Source organism: Sphaerodactylus townsendi, linkage group LG06, assembly GCF_021028975.2.
Source record: "Sphaerodactylus townsendi isolate TG3544 linkage group LG06, MPM_Stown_v2.3, whole genome shotgun sequence".
Lineage (NCBI taxonomy): Eukaryota > Metazoa > Chordata > Lepidosauria > Squamata > Sphaerodactylidae > Sphaerodactylus > Sphaerodactylus townsendi.
The window spans coordinates 26,430,331-26,449,309 of NC_059430.1; the positions used below are offsets into that span (position 1 = coordinate 26,430,331).

General features: G+C 43.8%; 1 protein-coding gene across 1 annotated transcript in view; it reads right to left on the bottom strand.

Annotated features, from left to right (window-relative positions):
- IPO8 (importin 8) overlaps positions 1-17,990 on the bottom strand; it is a 51,508-nt gene extending 33,518 nt beyond the window's left edge. The window contains exons 1-9 of the mRNA XM_048501137.1: positions 17,810-17,990; positions 9,508-9,589; positions 9,064-9,220; positions 7,467-7,625; positions 6,509-6,665; positions 4,967-5,056; positions 4,014-4,108; positions 2,372-2,456; positions 896-1,030 (exon numbers count right to left, since the gene is read on the bottom strand). Coding sequence (XP_048357094.1) covers positions 896-1,030; positions 2,372-2,456; positions 4,014-4,108; positions 4,967-5,056; positions 6,509-6,665; positions 7,467-7,625; positions 9,064-9,220; positions 9,508-9,589; positions 17,810-17,893 — 1,044 coding nt within the window. The 5' untranslated portion in view covers positions 17,894-17,990. The remainder of the gene's footprint in view (positions 1-895; positions 1,031-2,371; positions 2,457-4,013; positions 4,109-4,966; positions 5,057-6,508; positions 6,666-7,466; positions 7,626-9,063; positions 9,221-9,507; positions 9,590-17,809) is intronic.
- Between the last annotated feature and the right edge of the window lie 989 nt (positions 17,991-18,979).

An 18,979-nucleotide genomic window follows, 5' to 3' on the forward strand; every position in this document is an offset into this window, starting at 1 on the left:
ATGGGCCCAAAGTCACCCAGCAGGCTTTATGTGGAGGATCAGGGCATCGAACCCAGTTCTTCAGATTAGAGTCTGCTGGTCTTAACCACTACACCATATTGGCTCTCCATTTCTAGCTCTTGAAGTCCTCAATGGCCTGAGCATCTGAAAGACGGTGTCTCACTGCTACTGCTGCCAGGCATTTACGTAGCTGTTAAACGGAGCGCACTTAATGTTGGCGTACATTAAAAATGTTTTTAAAATATAATGGCTGGAATATGAAGATGATGACTCTTGCTCAAATTGCCAAATGCACCCCAAAATATCAACTGAGTGCAGTGTGAACATTGCACAGTAGTACCTTGCGTTCATGGCTAATGTGGGGGACAGGTATAGGGGAATTTTTGCATTTTTCAGAAATTCAGCAGTTCAAAATATCATGGAAACATCGTAATAAAATGAGCCAGGTGACCAAACCTAGAATGTCAATTGACATAACCAGTCTCATTATTGCAACTGGCCAATTGGCCATGCCAGCAGGGGCTGATGGGAATTGTAGACCATGAACACTTGAAGAGCCAGAGTTGGACACCCCTGCATTATTGGATCACCTTGCACACAAGAGATAACAGACATGGAAATTACTAAAAAAAAAATAGCTGCAGATACATTTTAACACAAATAACGACAGCAGAACTGCTATGATGAAACCCCTGTGTGACAAACTTTATTCTCCTGGCAATGGAATGTTTGGGAATTAAAGTCACCAAAATATCAGCCGGGTGGTTATTTACTATTTCTATCACAGTAGATCTGCTCCCATTTTAGCATCCTCAGTAGAAATGTTTGCCTGTCCAAGAAGTTCTAAACACTTGGTATTGCACACAGCAGCTAATTGCTGGTTTGTTGCACTGACCTGCATATGTGGTTTCATCTGCTTCCAGGTTATACAGTGATGGACCCCTTGGTTCAGATAGTTTAATGTCTGCTGCAGGACACGAGGCGCAACATATTCTTTCTGTCTGTACTGGTCCAAGATTTTGAGCAGTACCTAACGGGTGGGGGAGAGAAAACAAATATTAGACTGCGTTAACGAAACCTTGCAATGAGAGCGTTGTGACGATCTCACGGGCCATAAAGCGGAATAACAGCTATTCAATGCTCTGCAATTTTAACATCCGAGTTCTGAACCCAGCATGCTGAAAGTTACTCAGGACCAACTGGCACTTATAACAGGGAAAAAAGCATCCCAGATTCCCTTTCATCCATTGCTCACAAGTTGTTATGGTGAAAGGACAATTGGACAGAAATTGCAGGGTACTGAACAGCCAGAGTTGCTTTAATCGCACTGAAAAGTTTGTAGAAGATATGCAGTTGGATCAATAGCAAATAGTTATAAGGGGGACCTCCTGATTCAAAATTTCCCATCGCCGCTTACCCCAAACATGCAATCCCAGATTACCTATAGGCATTAGTTGTTTAACACATAAATAATCATAATTAAGTGCTATCAAGTCACAACTGATTCATGATGGACCACTCGTGGGGTTTTCAAGGCAAGAGATGAGCCGAGGAGGTAAGCCATTGCCTTCCCCTGCAACCCAAGGTCTTCCTTGGTGGTCCTTTATCCAAGCACTAACAAGGACCAACCCTGCTTAGTTTCTGAGCTCTGACAAACTCAAAAGTCATCGGGGCTATTCGGCTTACAAACAGCTAAACTAGGGAACAGCGACTGGAAGCTTTGGGGCAAAATCCACTTCATGCGCACCCCACCCCCCCTTCCTATACACACACACATCAATTGCCAAGCCAAAGGTATCCAAAGGAATAGTGGGCATGGCAAAAACTTGCTGCCAGTCCACTTTGTAGACGAAGCAAAACTACTCCACACCCTGCTCAAAGTGACCTTTCTATAAGTTAATGACAAGGATCAACATATTACTCATTCAGAATTTTGGCCAAATGAAAAAACCAGTATTGTGTACTCTAATCTGGAGGAACCCGGTTTGATTCCCCGCTCTGCCTCCTGAGCTGTGGAGGCTTATCTGGGGAATTCAGATTAGCCTGTGCACTCCCACACATGCCAGCTGGGTGACCTTGGGCTAGTCACAGTTCTTCTGAGCTCTCTCAGCCCCACCTACCTCACAAGGTGTTGTTGTGAGGGGGAAGGGAAAGGAGTTTGTAAGCCCCTTTGAGTCTCCTTACAGGAGAGAAAGGGGAGATATAAATCCAACTCTTTTTCTTCTGTTCCTTCTCTCCTGCCACAGACAGACCCTCCCATGGCCAAGGAAGAGGAATGACTGATTTTGATTATATCCGCACAAAAGGCATTAGCAAATCCTTACTCAGGCGCCATTATACTCCTTCCCAAAATAAGCTAAAAGATCTTTACCTGTTGGATTCCAACAGCATAGGTTTTCAAGAAGAACTCAGAAAATTCAAAATATTCTTTTGTTACATTCCCCGGACTACCATACCTGTAAGAAAAGAGACATCCAAATCAACGGTGCAAATGGTCAAGCCAAGTAAATCCTTCCGTGATTTACTTCTTTACAGTAAGATTAAGACATACAAAATGCTCCACAGGAGCCACCAAATAATGTCCACCAATTTTTTCTAGATGTAACCCTTCCCCCATACACCATACTGCTTCTTGCTCAAAACTGTCAAGAGGGACTGCCGAATATATGACAAAAGGGATGCTGAACTCCAACGTCAAATGCCTTGTTTTTCTGAATGAAATGGAGCGATAGGTTGGACATTTTAGACAAACACTGCCTCATTAAAACATTTACCTACCTACCTACCTACCTACCTACCTACCTACCTACCTACCTACCTATCTATCTATCTAGGAGGCCAATGATGATCAATTGATCATCTTTGGCCTCCTAGATCCATCCATCCATCCGTCCATCCGTCGGTCGATCCATCGATCCATCCAGGAGGCCAGTGATGATAATGGTCATGCCAGCTGGCTAGATGGAAATGCCTGGCAGAAAGCTCTGTCTTACAGGCCCTGCGGAACCCATTCAAGTCCCGCAGGGCCCTGATCTCACTGGGGAGCTTATTCCACCAGGTAGGGACCAGGGCTGAGAAGGCCCTGGCCCTCGTGGAAACCAGCCGGACATCCTTTGGGCCAGGGATCTCCAGCAGGTTTCCCTCCGAAAGCGGAGGGACCTAATGGGGCAATACGGGGACTGCACAAAGCACAAAAACATGGACTGCCCAGAGCACTGGAGAAAAGGGGAATTCCTGGATCTCCAGGATGCAGCCGTGGAAAGCGTGAATGAGCCTTACCTGTTGAATTGTGCTAATAATATTTTGAGTTGTTACCGAGAGAACAAAGATAGAATTGTATTCCAATTGATTATTGGTTGAAATATTCCTCATTTTGTGAGTAGAAGTACGCACTGGTGTAATTACTTTGATCTTTACCTGCTGTACACCTGCCTGGATTACTATGGTAGACCCAGGAGAGTAGCAAACCAAGAGGCTTACCAAATGTCTGACAGATCACCAGGCAGGGCAATGGTACACAAGTCCAGAGTGTCTGAAGACACCAGCCCCACACGGAGAGACAAGCAAGTAATGAAAGATTCAAACCTGATCAGCTTCCTCAAAAGATACAAACTGAAGCATGACAACGAATCAGATTTTGACATAGACATCAAGCCCCACCTCCCTCCTTTCCTGACCCTGTCTTTCCTTGGTCTTTTTTATCATTTTATTCTCAGTTTAGGGAAGGGATTATGGGTTTCATAGCAAGGTTGTCGGCAGTGAGGAAAAAGAAACTGAGGCCCCTTCCGCACACGCAAAATAATGCATTTTCAAACCACTTTCACAATTGTTTGCAAGTGGATTTTGCCATTCCGCACAGCTTCAAGGAGCACTGAAAGCAGTTTGAAAGTGCATAATTCTGCATGTGCGGAATGAGCCTGAAAGAGGGAGGTTTTTTTGGTTAGATTATATGGAAAAGTATACAGAGAGACAAAACAGAATTTAGAAACCGCTTTTTGTTTTCAGTGCATTACCTTTCAAAAAGGCGAGCGACGATCCGCAAAGCCCACTTCTTACATTTCCACCACACCAACTCTGGCCGGTCATCTTCGTCGATTTGCAGAGTTTCCTGTTCAAATGAAATAATGAGCAGCTGGCCAGCACGCAAACAAACAAGTTAACTTTAAACATGGCATAATAAGAGATTTGCATCTTTGCAATGCAAGTCTGTAACCTAACAACCTAACCTAAACACTCCATTAAAACAAATGTCTAACTCATTTTGTTTATACAAAGATGGAACAACAATCACATAAAACCACACATTGTTCAAGTCAAAGAACATTTACTAATTAATGTTCCTGCAAAACTATAACTTTATCCTTACATGTGACCAGTTTCAATTAATCTTCCTGAAAACCACTAGGACTATTTCAATTCATGCAGCTTTGACTTCAAGAGTCTCTTCACAGTTATAAGCACACCTTGGTGTACTAAGAAATAAAAAAATCATTACTCTGTGCAAGCAAGAACTCTTAGAAGGAAGCCCTCAAAATTTCACTAATGGGTGCATTCAACACTGCTCTTTTTCTGCAGCCAGCCCAGCTGGGCTGGTTTTGCAGTCTGTCTTTGGGAGCCATCAAAGTAAGCACATCTCTGGCCTGTGTGATACTGAGGCCCCTTCCGCACATGCAGAATAATGCACTTTCAATCCACTTTGCAGCTGGATTTTACTATGCGGAATAGCAAAATCTACTTGCAAACAATTGTGAAAGGGGCCTGAAACTTACCTGGTATATCTTCACAGTCCCTGCCTCAGAAATGACAACCAGAGCTTGAACCAGGAACCTTAAAGTGCAAAGCTAATGCCGGAGGAACACCCTCTAAGGCAGAATACTGCCCTCACAACAGATACTCCGATACACTCCTTGCCCTAAACGTCCCCAATCTGCCCAAGACCTTCATGTTGACCAAGAGTAAACCTTACAGCAGGTACGTTTCTGTCAATCACTGTCCGGAAAATCTCCATCCACTGTGTCATGGTTTGGTTATTCACCAGCTGAAGGGGCAGTGCATACTGGGAAAAAGAGGGGGAGGAGAGAAAGATGTTGGTTGGACACAAAAATAACAAAGGCCTTGCAAATTCCAGAAATTACACCTTGCTTTTTTGCTTTAGAAGAAAAAAAGTAGTTTTATCATTAGTGGGGAGATGAAGTGCAACTAGAGCAGTGATGGCGAACCTTTTCGAGACCGAGTGACCAAATTGCAACCCAAAACCCACTTATTTATGGCAAAGTGTCAACACGGCAATTTAACCTGAATGCTGAGGTTTTAGTTTAGAAAAAACGGTTGGCTCCGAGGCATGCGTTGCTTGGGAGTAAGCTTGGTGGTAGTCGGTGGCTTTGCTTTGAAGCAACCGTGCAACTCTTCCAACGGGTGAATCACGACCCTAGGAGGGTTTACTCAGAAGTAAGCCCCATTGCCAGCAACTAAGCTTACTCCCAGGTAAAGGATCACGCTTTAGTTCTTCACATGAAAATCAGTGGGGTTTAACAGCGCTTAACAGGGTTACCTACACTGCTTCCCCAAAACTAGGTCTTAGGTTTAATGCTAATAATCAAGCCCAGCGGCCCAGGCCAGCCTAGATGTGTGTGTGTGTGGGGGGGGCATCTCTGTTTGCACGTGCCCACAGAGAGGGCTCTGAGTGCCATCTCTGGCACCCGTGCCATAGGTTCACCACCACTGATCTAGAGAATCTGTCATACTCCATGGGGCATGCGAGCACCCATAGCACTGCCTTCCTTACAGTCCTAGGAGAATATGTAATGCCATGGCCAGCTGGTGGCCCACAGCCTGCCCTTTAGCCACAATGTTGTGGTTATCCTGTGTTGAAACGTTAAGGGTTTCTTTCTTTACAGAGAAAGACAGAGCAGTTACCCAGAGAAATACAGAGACATTAGACGGGAAAATAGAACAGGAGTTGCGGCAGTGCACAAAAGTAATAGGACGGGAACACAAAAGGCTGATGCTTTTACTAAGCCTTAGCACAGACTACCATTCTTAAGGCTAGCCAATAGAGTACATTTATTTTTTATTCTTCTAGAGGGACTTAGAATGTAAACACTATCTTAATAGTTATGTTTATTAATTATTGTTTACATGTATATTTATTGTTTGCATGTAAACCCAATTATTGTTTACATGTAAACCCAAAAGGGGAAAGGTGGTATATTAAGTCTCATAATTGAATGAATGAATGAATGAATGAATGAATGAATGAATGAATGAATGAATGAATGAATGAATGAATGAATGAATGAATGAATGAATGAATGAATGAATGCTATTATGTCTACGCTTAAGGCTATACACCTTTAGTGTGTTGTTTTTGAAACTAGGTAAGAATGCACTTCAAAGTAAAACAGGTAAGAATGCACTTCAAAGTAGAAACAGATATCTAGGAGTGTTTTCCTTGCTGTTTCCCCATAACGTATGAATTCACAGTGCTTTGAGGGCATAAGGCTTATACCTGGACAAGTGCATAGAAAATTTTTAAGATCTGCTTTTGAAGGAGCACAGAGTAATGGGAGTTGTCCGGAAGGAGCTGGATCATCTGCTGCTGAATCCGAGGCAAGAATATCTGCATAGCGGCAATCAGGGGATCTCGTTCCTCGGCTTTTTTGTACCTGCGGAAGCAGCCAAATTCAGAAACTGTCAGCAACCAAAGCTGAACTCTCACCCTAATGATCCTGTTTGAGAGATAACTTCTGTCACTGTCCTGCCCCACCCCCCACCCCCCATTCTTCATAACAGCCCATAGTACAAAGATCCCTTTATAATAGCATATGCAACATGGTGCTCATCAGCATTTTGGATTGTGATGGAAAAAACACGCTGTGCTTCCATGCATCAGCTTAGAAGCATTAACAGCTTTTCAGCCTCTACAGCTATTTCTTCCTGAGCAAATCGGTGGTTCTCTTTCCCTTCCTGCTTTAAGAACAGGAAAGCGCTGAGGATCAGCAAAATATCACTTAGAGTAGATTTATTTTGTTATAAAAGACAGAAATATTATACCTCTACTTTGTTCTATGCTATAAAATAGACAAACTACATGTTGTAATGTTTTTCTCGTGAAGACTAGGAAATCGAGTTATAACGCAACAAGGCATTATAGAGAACAATACAAGATGCATGAAAAATTCCTTTTTAAATATAATTCTGTTTTTAAGTAGTCATAATTTTTGTTGTACATATTTTTTGTTTTTTTATGCACCTTTCTTCCCCGTTACCCTTTATTTCTTAACCGTTTGTGGTTTAATGGTTTTTGTTGTATTGTTATTAATTTCATCTTTTTAATAAAATTTTAAAAAATCTTGAAAAAGAACAGGAAAGCGATCTGTGCAAAGAATCAGAAGCTCCTCCCCATCTCTCAAACACTCCTGCCTCTATTGGCTGCAAAGGATGTGCCCCCTTGATGGTCTACTTACTCATATGTTTTCACTAGCTGGTACAGGCACAGCAGACTTCCCAGCCAGCTCCCACTGTTGGGAGACTGCAGGTAATAGCCTATCTTGTCTACCACGGCTGTCCAATGACCGGGGAAATCATGCTTGATGATGGCACGGAGGCACATTGTCAGCTGGGCCCTGAAAGAATGAGAAAGAAAAGGAGAGAAAGGGAAGAGTCAACAAAGGCTATGATGTTTCAGTAAGCAGGACTGGTGAGAAACGCTTTAAGCTGGAGTGAAGTTTGTTCCTGAACAAATATTTTTAGCCAACCAAAAGGCACCCTGAGTCCAGCTGTGCCAGCGAGGACAGGTTACAAATAAAATAAATGAGTATCAGAAGTCTTTAACAAGGGAAAAGATCTGGGGCTGCATCCGTAGAGTAATGAAATTGCTATCAGCTGCCACTACAAAATCAAGAGATAAACTTAAGAAGAAAAAGCTCAAACAGAAAAGCCACCAAAGATCCTATGCTTCGGTGAGCTAGCAGTGGAAGGTAGAAATCCACTTTGATCAGACAGACTTCATTTTATAGCTGGAGAGGCAAGGAGAGAATAAAATGACAGCAAAAGTGAAGACTTCCCAGTGGATGGGAAAGAAAGGATTGTGGAAAGGGGCCTTTCAGTTCATCACCCTACGATGGATAAACCTGGGCTGACTTGGACAGTCCTCCCCCAGAGGAGACTGGAAACAGTGCATGGTGAGGAATGAGACAGTACCTTCCCTCACTACTCAGGTGCACAGGTGACATGGGTTTCAGAAGAGAACAACAACAACAACGAGTTTGGATTTATATCCCCCCTTTCTCTCCTGTAGGAGACTCAAAGGGGCTTAGAAACTCCTTTCCCTTCCCCACTCACAACAAACACCCTGTGAGGTGGGTGGGGCTGAGAAATTCCACAGAGCTGTGACTAGCCCAAGGTCACCCAGCTGGTGTGAGTTGGAGTGCACAGGCTAATCTGAATTCCCCAGATAAGCCTCCACAGCTCAGGCGGTAGAGCGGGGAATCAAACCCAGTTCCTCCAGATTAGAATGTACCTGCTCTTCACCACTACACCACTGCTGCACAGATCTGCATGTACACCTACATGTATAAAATGCAGTGCCCCCCATGCGAACAACTCCCTAGGGACGGCGTTTTTGCCATCCCTAGGGCGCTGTTTTTGGCCCATGCGGAAAGGGCCATGGAGTCTCTCTGATCAAGGTGGCCACTGTTACCGCCCTCTTCTCCACTATTTCATCAGTCAAGCATGGGATCCGAGCCTTTGCTATTTACATTAAATGACTCTAGCCCCAGATGGCAGGAAAGCACTGGAAGTGTTGGGTTAATATCTAAATAAGGAATTGGAAATTAAGTGTCCTTTTGCTGTTTTGCTCTTATAGAATGTCACTAATTTAAAGGAGAGACATTCCTTAGTTTTAGTGATCCCTCCAACTAAGCCCAATTTTAGCATCTTCAGTCCTGGTCTGTTGCCATCAAGTTTTTTTTTAAAAAAAAATTATCACATCCTGAACAACCTCAATTTTCAAAAACAAAATTACGCAGAGCAAACTCTACTTAATCTCTGATCCTAACATACCTCACTAAGTCTGGAGAACGAATTATTCCTTCCACAATATTATCCCGAATCTGCTGCCGGTCGTTTTCATGGATGTTGAATGGAAATACCACTTCCCCGGGCGGCGGCTCCCGATCCGGCCAGTACTGCGTGACCATGTTCTTCAGATAAATGGCAGCTGAGTTACAGAATTTTTTTAAAAAATCAGTTCTGACTGAGAAGCACGAGAAAGCCAACAACTTAAGCAGTCTACGTTCTAAAGCAAGTGCCGGAGCAATCTGCAAAGGAAACCCCAATTCTAGAAGTCACCCTTGAAGATCAGAAAAACGATCACATGAAGCTGAGGCTTCCTTTGCCTACACATCTCCACAACTCTACCAATGCACCTTCACATGTGGCTAACAACCCAAAAATAGCCCTAATCATATCACGTAGAAAGCACACTGTGGTAGAATCTCTGCTCACCTGCTTGTCGCACTGGGAACTCCACTTGATCAGAAACTATTATTTGCAGCAGGCTCGGAGCAAAGTTGATGATCTTGTAGGACTGAAAATCATACCAAATGTTAATCAGCAAGGCAGTATATCTTGTAGAAATGTAAGCATCGCTGTGAATACAGGTCATCCCCCTCCTCCCAAATAAGGTGCGTCCTTGCAATGTTAAGCGTTTAGATACCATGTATTTTAAAAGAAAGTTAATGTTTTCTTACTGAAATGAGTGGAAGTTAGCATGCTTCCCTCGGGCTGGGCTAGATGTAATAGGGATTGTTCCATCCTTGAATCCAGGAGGGTTTCGGCCTGTTTTTTTAAAGGCATCGTGAAACAGAATGTGATCCTGTGCAGTGACCCTGATCATCTCAGGAGTCTCTTCCCTCAGGAGTCTCTTCCCTAGGCAGCGGCTGATCTCCCAGCTCTACAGCCATGGACACTTAACAGCAACGGCTCCAGGCCTATGGAATTTGCTATTTCAAAATATAAGGCCTCAACCCTCATGCCCTTCAGGAAACTATGTAAAATTGAGGTATTTAAGATGCTATTTAAGGAGGTTTCAGGGCAGAAAATACTTTGGCGTCCGTTTTATTATTACTGCTTTTTATTGATCATAAGACCCCTGCGGTGCAGAGTGGTAAGCTGCAATATTACAGTCAAAGCTCTGCTCACAATCTGAGTTCGATCCTGACAGAAGTCGGTTTCAGGTAGCCAATTCAGGTTGACTCAGCCTCCCATTCTTTTGAGTCAATAAAATGAGAATCCATTTGGTGGGGGTAAAGTGTAGACAATTGGAGAAGGCAATGGAAAATCATCCCATAAGCATAGTCTGCCATAGTCTGTGATGTGACATCACTACATGGGTCAGTAAGGACCCCATGCTTGCACAGGTGATGATGTTTACCTTTTACAGATATCATTGTTTTCATTTTAACTGCACGACATACTTGGAATCGAGTGTTTTTGTTCACTGCTTTGAGGCAGTGAAGTACAAATGCTTTAACAAATTAAGGCCTCCCACTTGTAATCTATCCCTTAGCAGCAGCAAATCACCTAACTACAAGACACTGCTTTAAGAAAGACCCTTTTCCATTCAGTCCTTATGGGGAAAGCTCAAGCTATTAAAAATGAACAGACTTCATGCCCTTGATGCAAAAAAAAGTATTAGATTGCTAGTCCCAGTAGCCTTTATACATATATTTTATCGTGAATACAGAGGTGACATTATTGCAAATGAGGAAATGCTGTTACTGAATTAAGAAAATTGCATGCCGGCCTTGGAAAATTCTTTTGCCCAGTATTCACTTGATTCTGTATAGTCTGTAAACTTTGATGTGAAGTCTTTTTGCTATAATAATAGCAATTTGCTATAATAATAGCAACTTTTCAATACCTTCATACAATTGGCAAAAAAATCCTTAGCTGGTTCATGTTCATTTTAAACTGGCATCCACTTTATGGAACATATTTTCTGCACTCAAAAAAAATCCAACAAGAGGGATCCACAATATTACTAAGCTTCTACACAAAGAATGCCATATTTGAAACATGGAACATGGTAAAACCAAGAGGCACTCACAATTCAAACATTTTCTTAAATACAAGCTAACAGACATTTGCACTAGATTTGAACCTAATCCATTGTGTCAAGAGATCAACTGGATACAACACCAGTCTTATTTGCCTGAACTCAAATATTAACCTAACTACACCCTCCCCAGCAGGCTAGGCGGCCTTTGGTTTGATGTGGCCGACACAACTGCGTTCAGCACAACCTGAATCAATTATGGCTTTTCACAGATGATAATCAGATGGGCCCTTATTAAAAGCCTCTAATGCCAAATTTTTTTGCCAGGTTTCTTTGTGCCAGTGGCAGCTGTTTCACAATAACAACCGAAACACGACCATGAAGGAAAACCTAAGACTGGGTGCCAATAGATCAGCACCTGCCACTCATGGACAGCGCTCCACAGACTGTAGCTGCCTGGACAGACGCCGCAGGCACTTCTCCAAAGCTCACCCAGTCTTCTTGGCTAGAGAGTTGAAATGAACGCAGATGCCGTCGGGATCTTCCCAAGCGGTTGACACATAGGCAAAAGGGCCTCGTGGATTACCATTTCACAACAATATTTTACTGTCCAAATGAAGTTAAAGCACCAAAGTTAGGGTACACGTGTATCTCACTCCACATTGAATGCTACAGAAATGCATCCTACATTTCCCAACAAGAGCAGCTTCAACATAATGGGAGCATTGACATGGTGTTGATTTATTGAAATCTGCTACGAGGCTACGAAAGCTTCATTCAGGAACGTGACAGTTAAACGTGTCAAGGATAAACACAAAAGCATTCTCAAACTTCAGCATTTTGACTGATTTTTTTTTGATCCACAGATTTTCACCGGTGCCTGCAACATACTAAATTGCCCCAGCTCAAAATGTGGGGCATGAGATGTTTGCCTCTGTGGTCCAGTATCCTCAGAACAATACAGCCACCGCAGCAGCTATCCTTTAAAAACAAGTTTAAGTAAAATGTTTGTATCATCTGTACACAGTCTATAAGATCAAGTTCCAGGGGGTTCTATATATACATGTGGGTATACACACAGAGAGAGAATTCTATAGGGAAATAACTCAAAAGGCCCCGCCCCAAGTTCTATTTAATCTTGCCACTGAACTGGAAAGGACTTTGAGCTAGAGACACTATTTTTTGTATTTTCTTATTTGTATTATAGATAGATAGAAGCTGGCTGGCTCAGAGCGGGAAAGGATCTAGGAAAACATTCAGAGCTGTTCACAGAAAAAGACCAGTGTCATGCTCAACCCTAATCAAAATCCATTGTTAGTGCTCTCTCTGGATGTGGAATGGTACCTCTCTCCCTTGTGAAATCCTACACAATGAAAACGACATCCATTGTACACCTGAAGTAAAGCTGAAGACTGCTTTAAGATTGTACCGCCTTGCCATTCAACCAGTCAAGTGTTTCTAAGCTACTGGATGTCCACGCCCAATCCGTGCATTTACTGACTAGTACCATGGGGTGAGCCCTCACCTGGATAGCCTCAGGCTTGCCTGATTGCATCAGCCTTCCAAAGCTAAGTGGTACACAGAGGCAGACAAAGGCAAATCATCTCAGAATACCTTTTGCCCTGAGACTTATGAGGTGCCCGTGAGTTGGCTGCAATTTGATGGTAAAAAAAAGAGGGGGTGACCTAGAAGCTAGATGACCGTGAATGGTGGCACTGGGTATAAAAGCTCCCACCATTTGAAAGAATGGGACTCCAATCATGTCGCTGAGATGGAGAATCCCTATGTAAGGCAGTTCTGGAGTGACTTTATGGACTATGATGGACTCCAGGTGCCATTTTGAGAAACCGGGGTGTAACTGGTCTGTCCCTCTGAAAGAAAAATCCTTTCCAATTCAGTCAGGATCAACTCGAGCAATCCATTTACTTGGTACTATGTCTGTGGAAACTGCAGCTATCAAACATTCAATCAAGGATGCTTTATGAGCTTGGAGCAGAATCATATTTTTGAGGATTCTTACTGGGTTGGAAACGACAGTCTTCCTGGCTTCTTCTGTCCAAAAGGAGCAGCAATGGCAGGTGCACTGCTTCCTCTGTCCAGGAGCTTGTGCACAGACAGAGAAGAAGGCCAGGAGGAGGTGGTAACAGCACGCACAGCTTTCTTTCTGCCTATAGGCAACTGGTATCATAAGGGAGTAGAACAGCATGTAAGTGCTTGGATCAGATATCAAACATCAGGATTTTGTGCATGTATGAAGGAATGTGGAATTGAGGGCCACTGGTGCCCTAGTTGAGAACCCTGCCAGTCAGGCCCAGGTTTACTGCTCCTTGTGACTGCTATCAAATGGAACTGCAAGCCATTCAAACAAAGACACGGACAATTTAACACAATCCTTCTGATCGTGGGAATCAGATGATACCAGAGGCTTATTCCTACATGACTGCCCAAAATATAGTTCCCAGATTTGCTATGCTCTCAGTCTGGAGAGCTTATTACTGAGGGAGGCAACTAACTATCTACCAACCAACTGCTACCTTCTCTGTTTGCCTGGCATCTGCCAGCCTTATGTACGTACACTCCTTTTCATTTCTGGGCCGCGCACAGCTTATCCTCACAGCTTATCTTTCAGCAAAAAGCGGGGGGGGGGGTATGTAGGGGGGGAGGATAATGGACCAAGAAGACAGATCTGGGTAGCTTTTTAAAGCAATCCATTTTTAAATCACGTTTCATTCGAAATCCTTTGGCAGCCACTCTACCCAAGGCGACATTAAGTAGTGAGATTCCTAGAAGCCACTTAGCATCAGATTTCTAGTAGTAGAGGCACCCAGGGATTTCTTTTCAGCCCCGATAATGCTCTCCAGCATCCAGTTCAGCCTTCATTTATTTACTCTATCAAACGTTGGCAGAGATTTTATCCTCTGTCTGATCTTACGTGAAATTTCTATCAGATCCTAATCTACCATTGCTTGTACTTGAGAGCTGCCTCTTGTAGGGGAATCCACAGTTTTCTAAAGCAAAGCAGGATGGAATTGTCATTGTATTTCCTCAAAGAAGACTGCAAGTGGCAGATACTATTTGAGGCATTATGTTGCATTTTGTTGTTTTTCAAAGCCATATGCTGCCTATCCTGCATCCAAAATAACAGAAAATGATTTTGTCAACAGAACATTCTGAGGATTTTAGTTCATTTTCTCAAACAGATCCAAACGAACACCGGAACCCTTGGAACTGTTTTTAGTATACAACAGCTGATGTCTTTTAATGCTGTTAACAGGACCAAAACAGAATACTTGTATGCAGCTGTCAAACAGAATTTGCCATGAACTGCTCTGTGTTCACATTTTTCCTTCTAAGGAACTCATGAACAACGCTTTATTGGCACAATGGGCTATAGACCAGCTTTTTCTGGAGTTCTTGGGTATTATTGTCATGTAAATACAATTGAAAGCTGGCAGAACAAGGGTTTTTAGAATACTGGGAGTATGGCGATTCCAACCCAGAGTTTATGAAACTTCTATTCGCTGTCTACATCGTATCTTAAATGTTTTTATGACTCCTCGTCCTCAACTCAGCCACTACAGAATCCTGATGTTGACTCACATGTGAATCATGATTTTTGTACCCTCAGGGTTTATCTCCTAATTAAGAAGTCACAGTATCTTGCTTCCTTGATATGCTTATCATGCAACACGCTGTAATTCAATGTAAATATTTTGCATTCAAAATCCCAAAGGAATGGCATGGAAATCAACTATAGGAATTTTCAACCTGAACAGTGCAATTCAGTGTAGTATTGCTGTGGCCTAAGCCCAGGAAAATCAAGGAGCTTATGCTGGAGTAACTACACCTAAAATTGCACCGTAAAGATGCACTCCTATACATATTTAACTTGTTTCATCACTTTCACATAGAGCGTGAGAATGTGAATAACAATCAAGTCAATAAGCAGCCAGATCCCAGAGGTGGTAGGAAAAGAGACAAGGTGGACAATCAACTTGTAGGAACTTCATCACATTATTTTTAAATGATGTTGTAAGATGAGATGCCACAAGAAGCATTATAGGCAACAAGACAGCAGACTGCACAGACTGCAAAAGGAGAACCACAGAACCTTGGAGACTGACATTTATTTAATATTTAAAGTAATGCATATTGGGACAGATTATCCCAACTTCACATGTACACTGAGGGGATCTGAGCTGGTTTAGAAGACCAAGAAAGGGTCCTTGGGGTGATGGTGGGCAGTTCAATGAAAATGTCAACCCAGTGTGCGGCTGAGGCGAAAAAGGGAAATTCCATGCTGGCCGTAATTAGAACAGGAATAGGGAATAAAACTGCTGCTATTGTATCACCCATACACAAATCTATAGAGAGACCACACTTGGAATACTGCATGCTATTCTGGTCACCACATCCAAAAAAGGATATGAAAAGGTGCAGAAAAGAGCAACCAAAAAGACTAGAGGTGCTGCTGTACTAGGATCAATTAAAATGCTCAGGGTTGTTTAGCCTATAAAAAAGGTGCATGAAGGCAGACTTGATAGAGATTTATAAAAGCAGCAGAGATTTATAAAAGCAGGAGCAGCAGTGGCAAATGAGGTTAAGAGCTCGTGTATCTAATCTGGAGGAACCGGATTTGATTCTCCACTCTGCTGCCTGAGCTGTGGAGGCTTATCTGGGGAATTCAGATTAGCCTGTACACTCCCACACATGCCAGCTGGGTGACCTTGGGCTAGTCACAGCTTCTTGGAGCTCTCTCAGCCCCACCCACCTTACAGGGTGTTTGTTGTGAGGGGGGAGGGGCAAGGAGATTGTAAGCTGCTTTGAGTCTCCTGCAGGAGAGAAAGGGGGGATATAAATCCAAACTCTTCTCTTCTTCTTCTAAAATTATGCAAGAAGTGCAAACCCTTTATTAAGCATAAATGCCAAAAAGACAAAATTCACAGCAGGGAAAGATGATCAAAACAAAATAGGTTAAATATCTCTTATCATCAGGACCTACAATCAAAACTGGGCTGTTTTCCCCAGCACTACAGGATCGTTACTATTCAATATTTTTTCCAAAGCTTGCTTTTGGAGAACAGTTATGTATAGTCCGTAATAATAAAGCATCCCTGAGAAGCTTATAGTTTGGGCAGCTGAACAAAATATGTTCGAGTGTTTCAATAAGAGCTGGACAACGTGGATACACTCTATCTGATAATGGGGAATTACCAAACTGGCCCTGTAGTAGAGCTGGGGGAAAACATGACATCGGGCCCTACTAAGGGCCCAACAATGCAGTAAGTACACGGCCATCTTGCCACCCTGTGGAGTGATACCAAAGGATAAGTGGGAACGTGTTCTTGCCTGGCTCAGTAAAAGTTGTTGCTCTTGTTCAAAGAGTCTTGTTCAAAGAGTTTTAATTACCCTTAATATTTCTTGAGGCTCAAGCATAACAAGGGCCTCCAGTGCATGGTGTGGAGAGAGTGGGGAGAGAGGACAGAGGGACAGCTACCCACTGAAGCTGAAGGGTGGAAGACTCAAGACAGACAAAAGGAATATATTTCTTCACACAGAGTACAGTTATTTGTCAAACTAGCTGCCACAGGATGTTGTCATGGCCACCAACTTGGAAGGCTTTAAAGGGGGAGCAGACAAATTAATGGAGGACTAGGCTACCAGTAGCTACTAATTATGATCAATATCTACTCCTTCCAGTATCAGCGATAGTATGCCTTTTTAAAGCAGTTGCCAGGGAGAACAGGCAAGGTAATATTGTTGCAGTCTTCCTGTTTATGGGCTTCCTAGAGGCCAAGGGTCAGCCACTGCATGAACAGAATACTGGACAAGATGGGCCTTTGGTCTGATTCAGCATGGCTCTTCTTACATTCTTATAGCAGCACAACCTTTTAGCGACTAAAACTCCCTTCTTCAGGTGTCTCTTCTCCAGGCTGCTGAGACACAGAGACATAAGGCACAGCAATTAGAGCCCTAGTTTAGAATCCAGAAGTCTGAGGTACAAAATCAGTTATGACACTGATTAAGCAACCAAATACACCCAGCCTGGCATACCTCACAGAGCTGTTGTGACAAAAAAAATCATTTAGTATGTTTAAACACTGCTTCTTCAAAATCTTTCTCAAGGCAGCTGTCACAAGTACGGGCGAAGATAAACTGGCTACACTTCCTTGGAGGAAAAAACGGGATAAATGTGTGAGGTGCATACACACACACTGACGCTTGAGATATACACATTGACGCATGAGATGCACATACCCACACTGACGTGTACGATGCATTTACACACATTGATGCGTGAGATACACATCGACACATGAGATGCATATACCCACACTGGCATGAGATACACACATTGCAATGGTGGCAGAGGAGCGCTGGAAAACAATAGGGCTAAAAGGTCATGAAATGCAAGGAACCAGGGACAAGTGACGTTTCTGCTTTAAAGACTTATTTTTGGCATTGAGTTTTGGTCCTGCTACAAAAACACGTGACACCGAAAAGGAGCCCCTGCCCCCATTTAGGCAAACAAAATAAGCAGTAGGGATTCCTTTGCACAAGCCCCCTTTTTGCCCCACTACGACCAGGAAAAGCAGAAGGTGCATCCTAAGGCTGAACCCCCTGAAGAAGGGGGGGGCACACACAAGGCCCCCTCCCTCCTGAAGAGGCTGAACCCGGAAGTGCCCCCTCCTGGCCCTCCTGGCCAGCGGGCAATCCGCCCAGGGGAGGGTCGGGTGGGCGCTCGCTCACCTGGTTGAGCTCATTCTCGGCCGCCAGGCGCAACTTGGGGTCGATGGTGCCTTTCAGGGCCTGGATGATCCTGTTGGGATCCATGGCCCTCGGCTGGGGAGGGGAGACGCCGCCGCCGCCCGCCCTCTCCGCCCGTTCGGCTCTCCCCCTTCACCACACAGGAGCCATTCACCGGCTTGCGACAGCGTCGTGCGGAGAACAAGCTGCTTTACGGCCCCGACGCCGGTTTTTCCAACGCCAATCGCGGAGTTGTAATGTAGGGCGCCATGTTGTTATACGGAAAGAGGATGAAGCGTTGCATGGAGGGGACCATGATGCGTTACGGAAAGGGGATAAGGCTGCAGGAGGGGGGTCTTTGGGCAACTTTTCATTCAAGCTGGCGCTTTGAGCATGCTTGTTTGGGTGAGTGGGTGACAGGGCGTCAAGTGAAGTTCAGGGTTGCGAAGTGTGAGCTTGGTGCACATTGAGGGGGGTGGGGGAGAAGAATCCCATCTTCAGGTCTATGCAAATAGGGTCTGAACTTAATGAGACTTACAGGGGAAAAGATATTGGAGACGGACGGACCTGATGGCCCAGGCTAGCCTGATCTTGCCAGAGCTCAGGTGCTAAGCAGGGTCCGGCGATGGGTAGGAGTTAGATGGAAAACCTCCAAGGATACAGCAAGGTTACTATACAGAAAAAGACAATGGCAAACCACCTCTGTCATTCTTTTGCCTTGAAACCCCTACTGGGTCGCCAAGTTGGCTGCCAGTTGACTGCTCTTTACACATGCCCACATTTGGGAGCCAGCCCCACACCGAACAATCTGACTTATTTCTAAGTAAATATATTGCAGGAATTTGGTACAATTAACCTGTTACTTTTTAGGGCATCACATGTTTTCATAGTGCAACAGAGTTTTTTCCCTCTGGGGCTCCAATTACACCCTGTGGTCTCTGAAGCCAGAAAGTAACTCAAACTGGAATTCTGACTACCTAATTTTTCCCCTCCTATTATCCACTCTCGCTCACTGATTTTAATACCCTGCTAAAAGGTGACTATTACTTTTGAATTCTGCTATAAGCCAGCATCCCCCCCTCCCCAACTGATTGCATTGTGGCCCCTTGCTTCTGCAGTGATTGGTCACTGTGCTTATATTGCATGCATTTAGAGATGACTAGTTGCACCTCC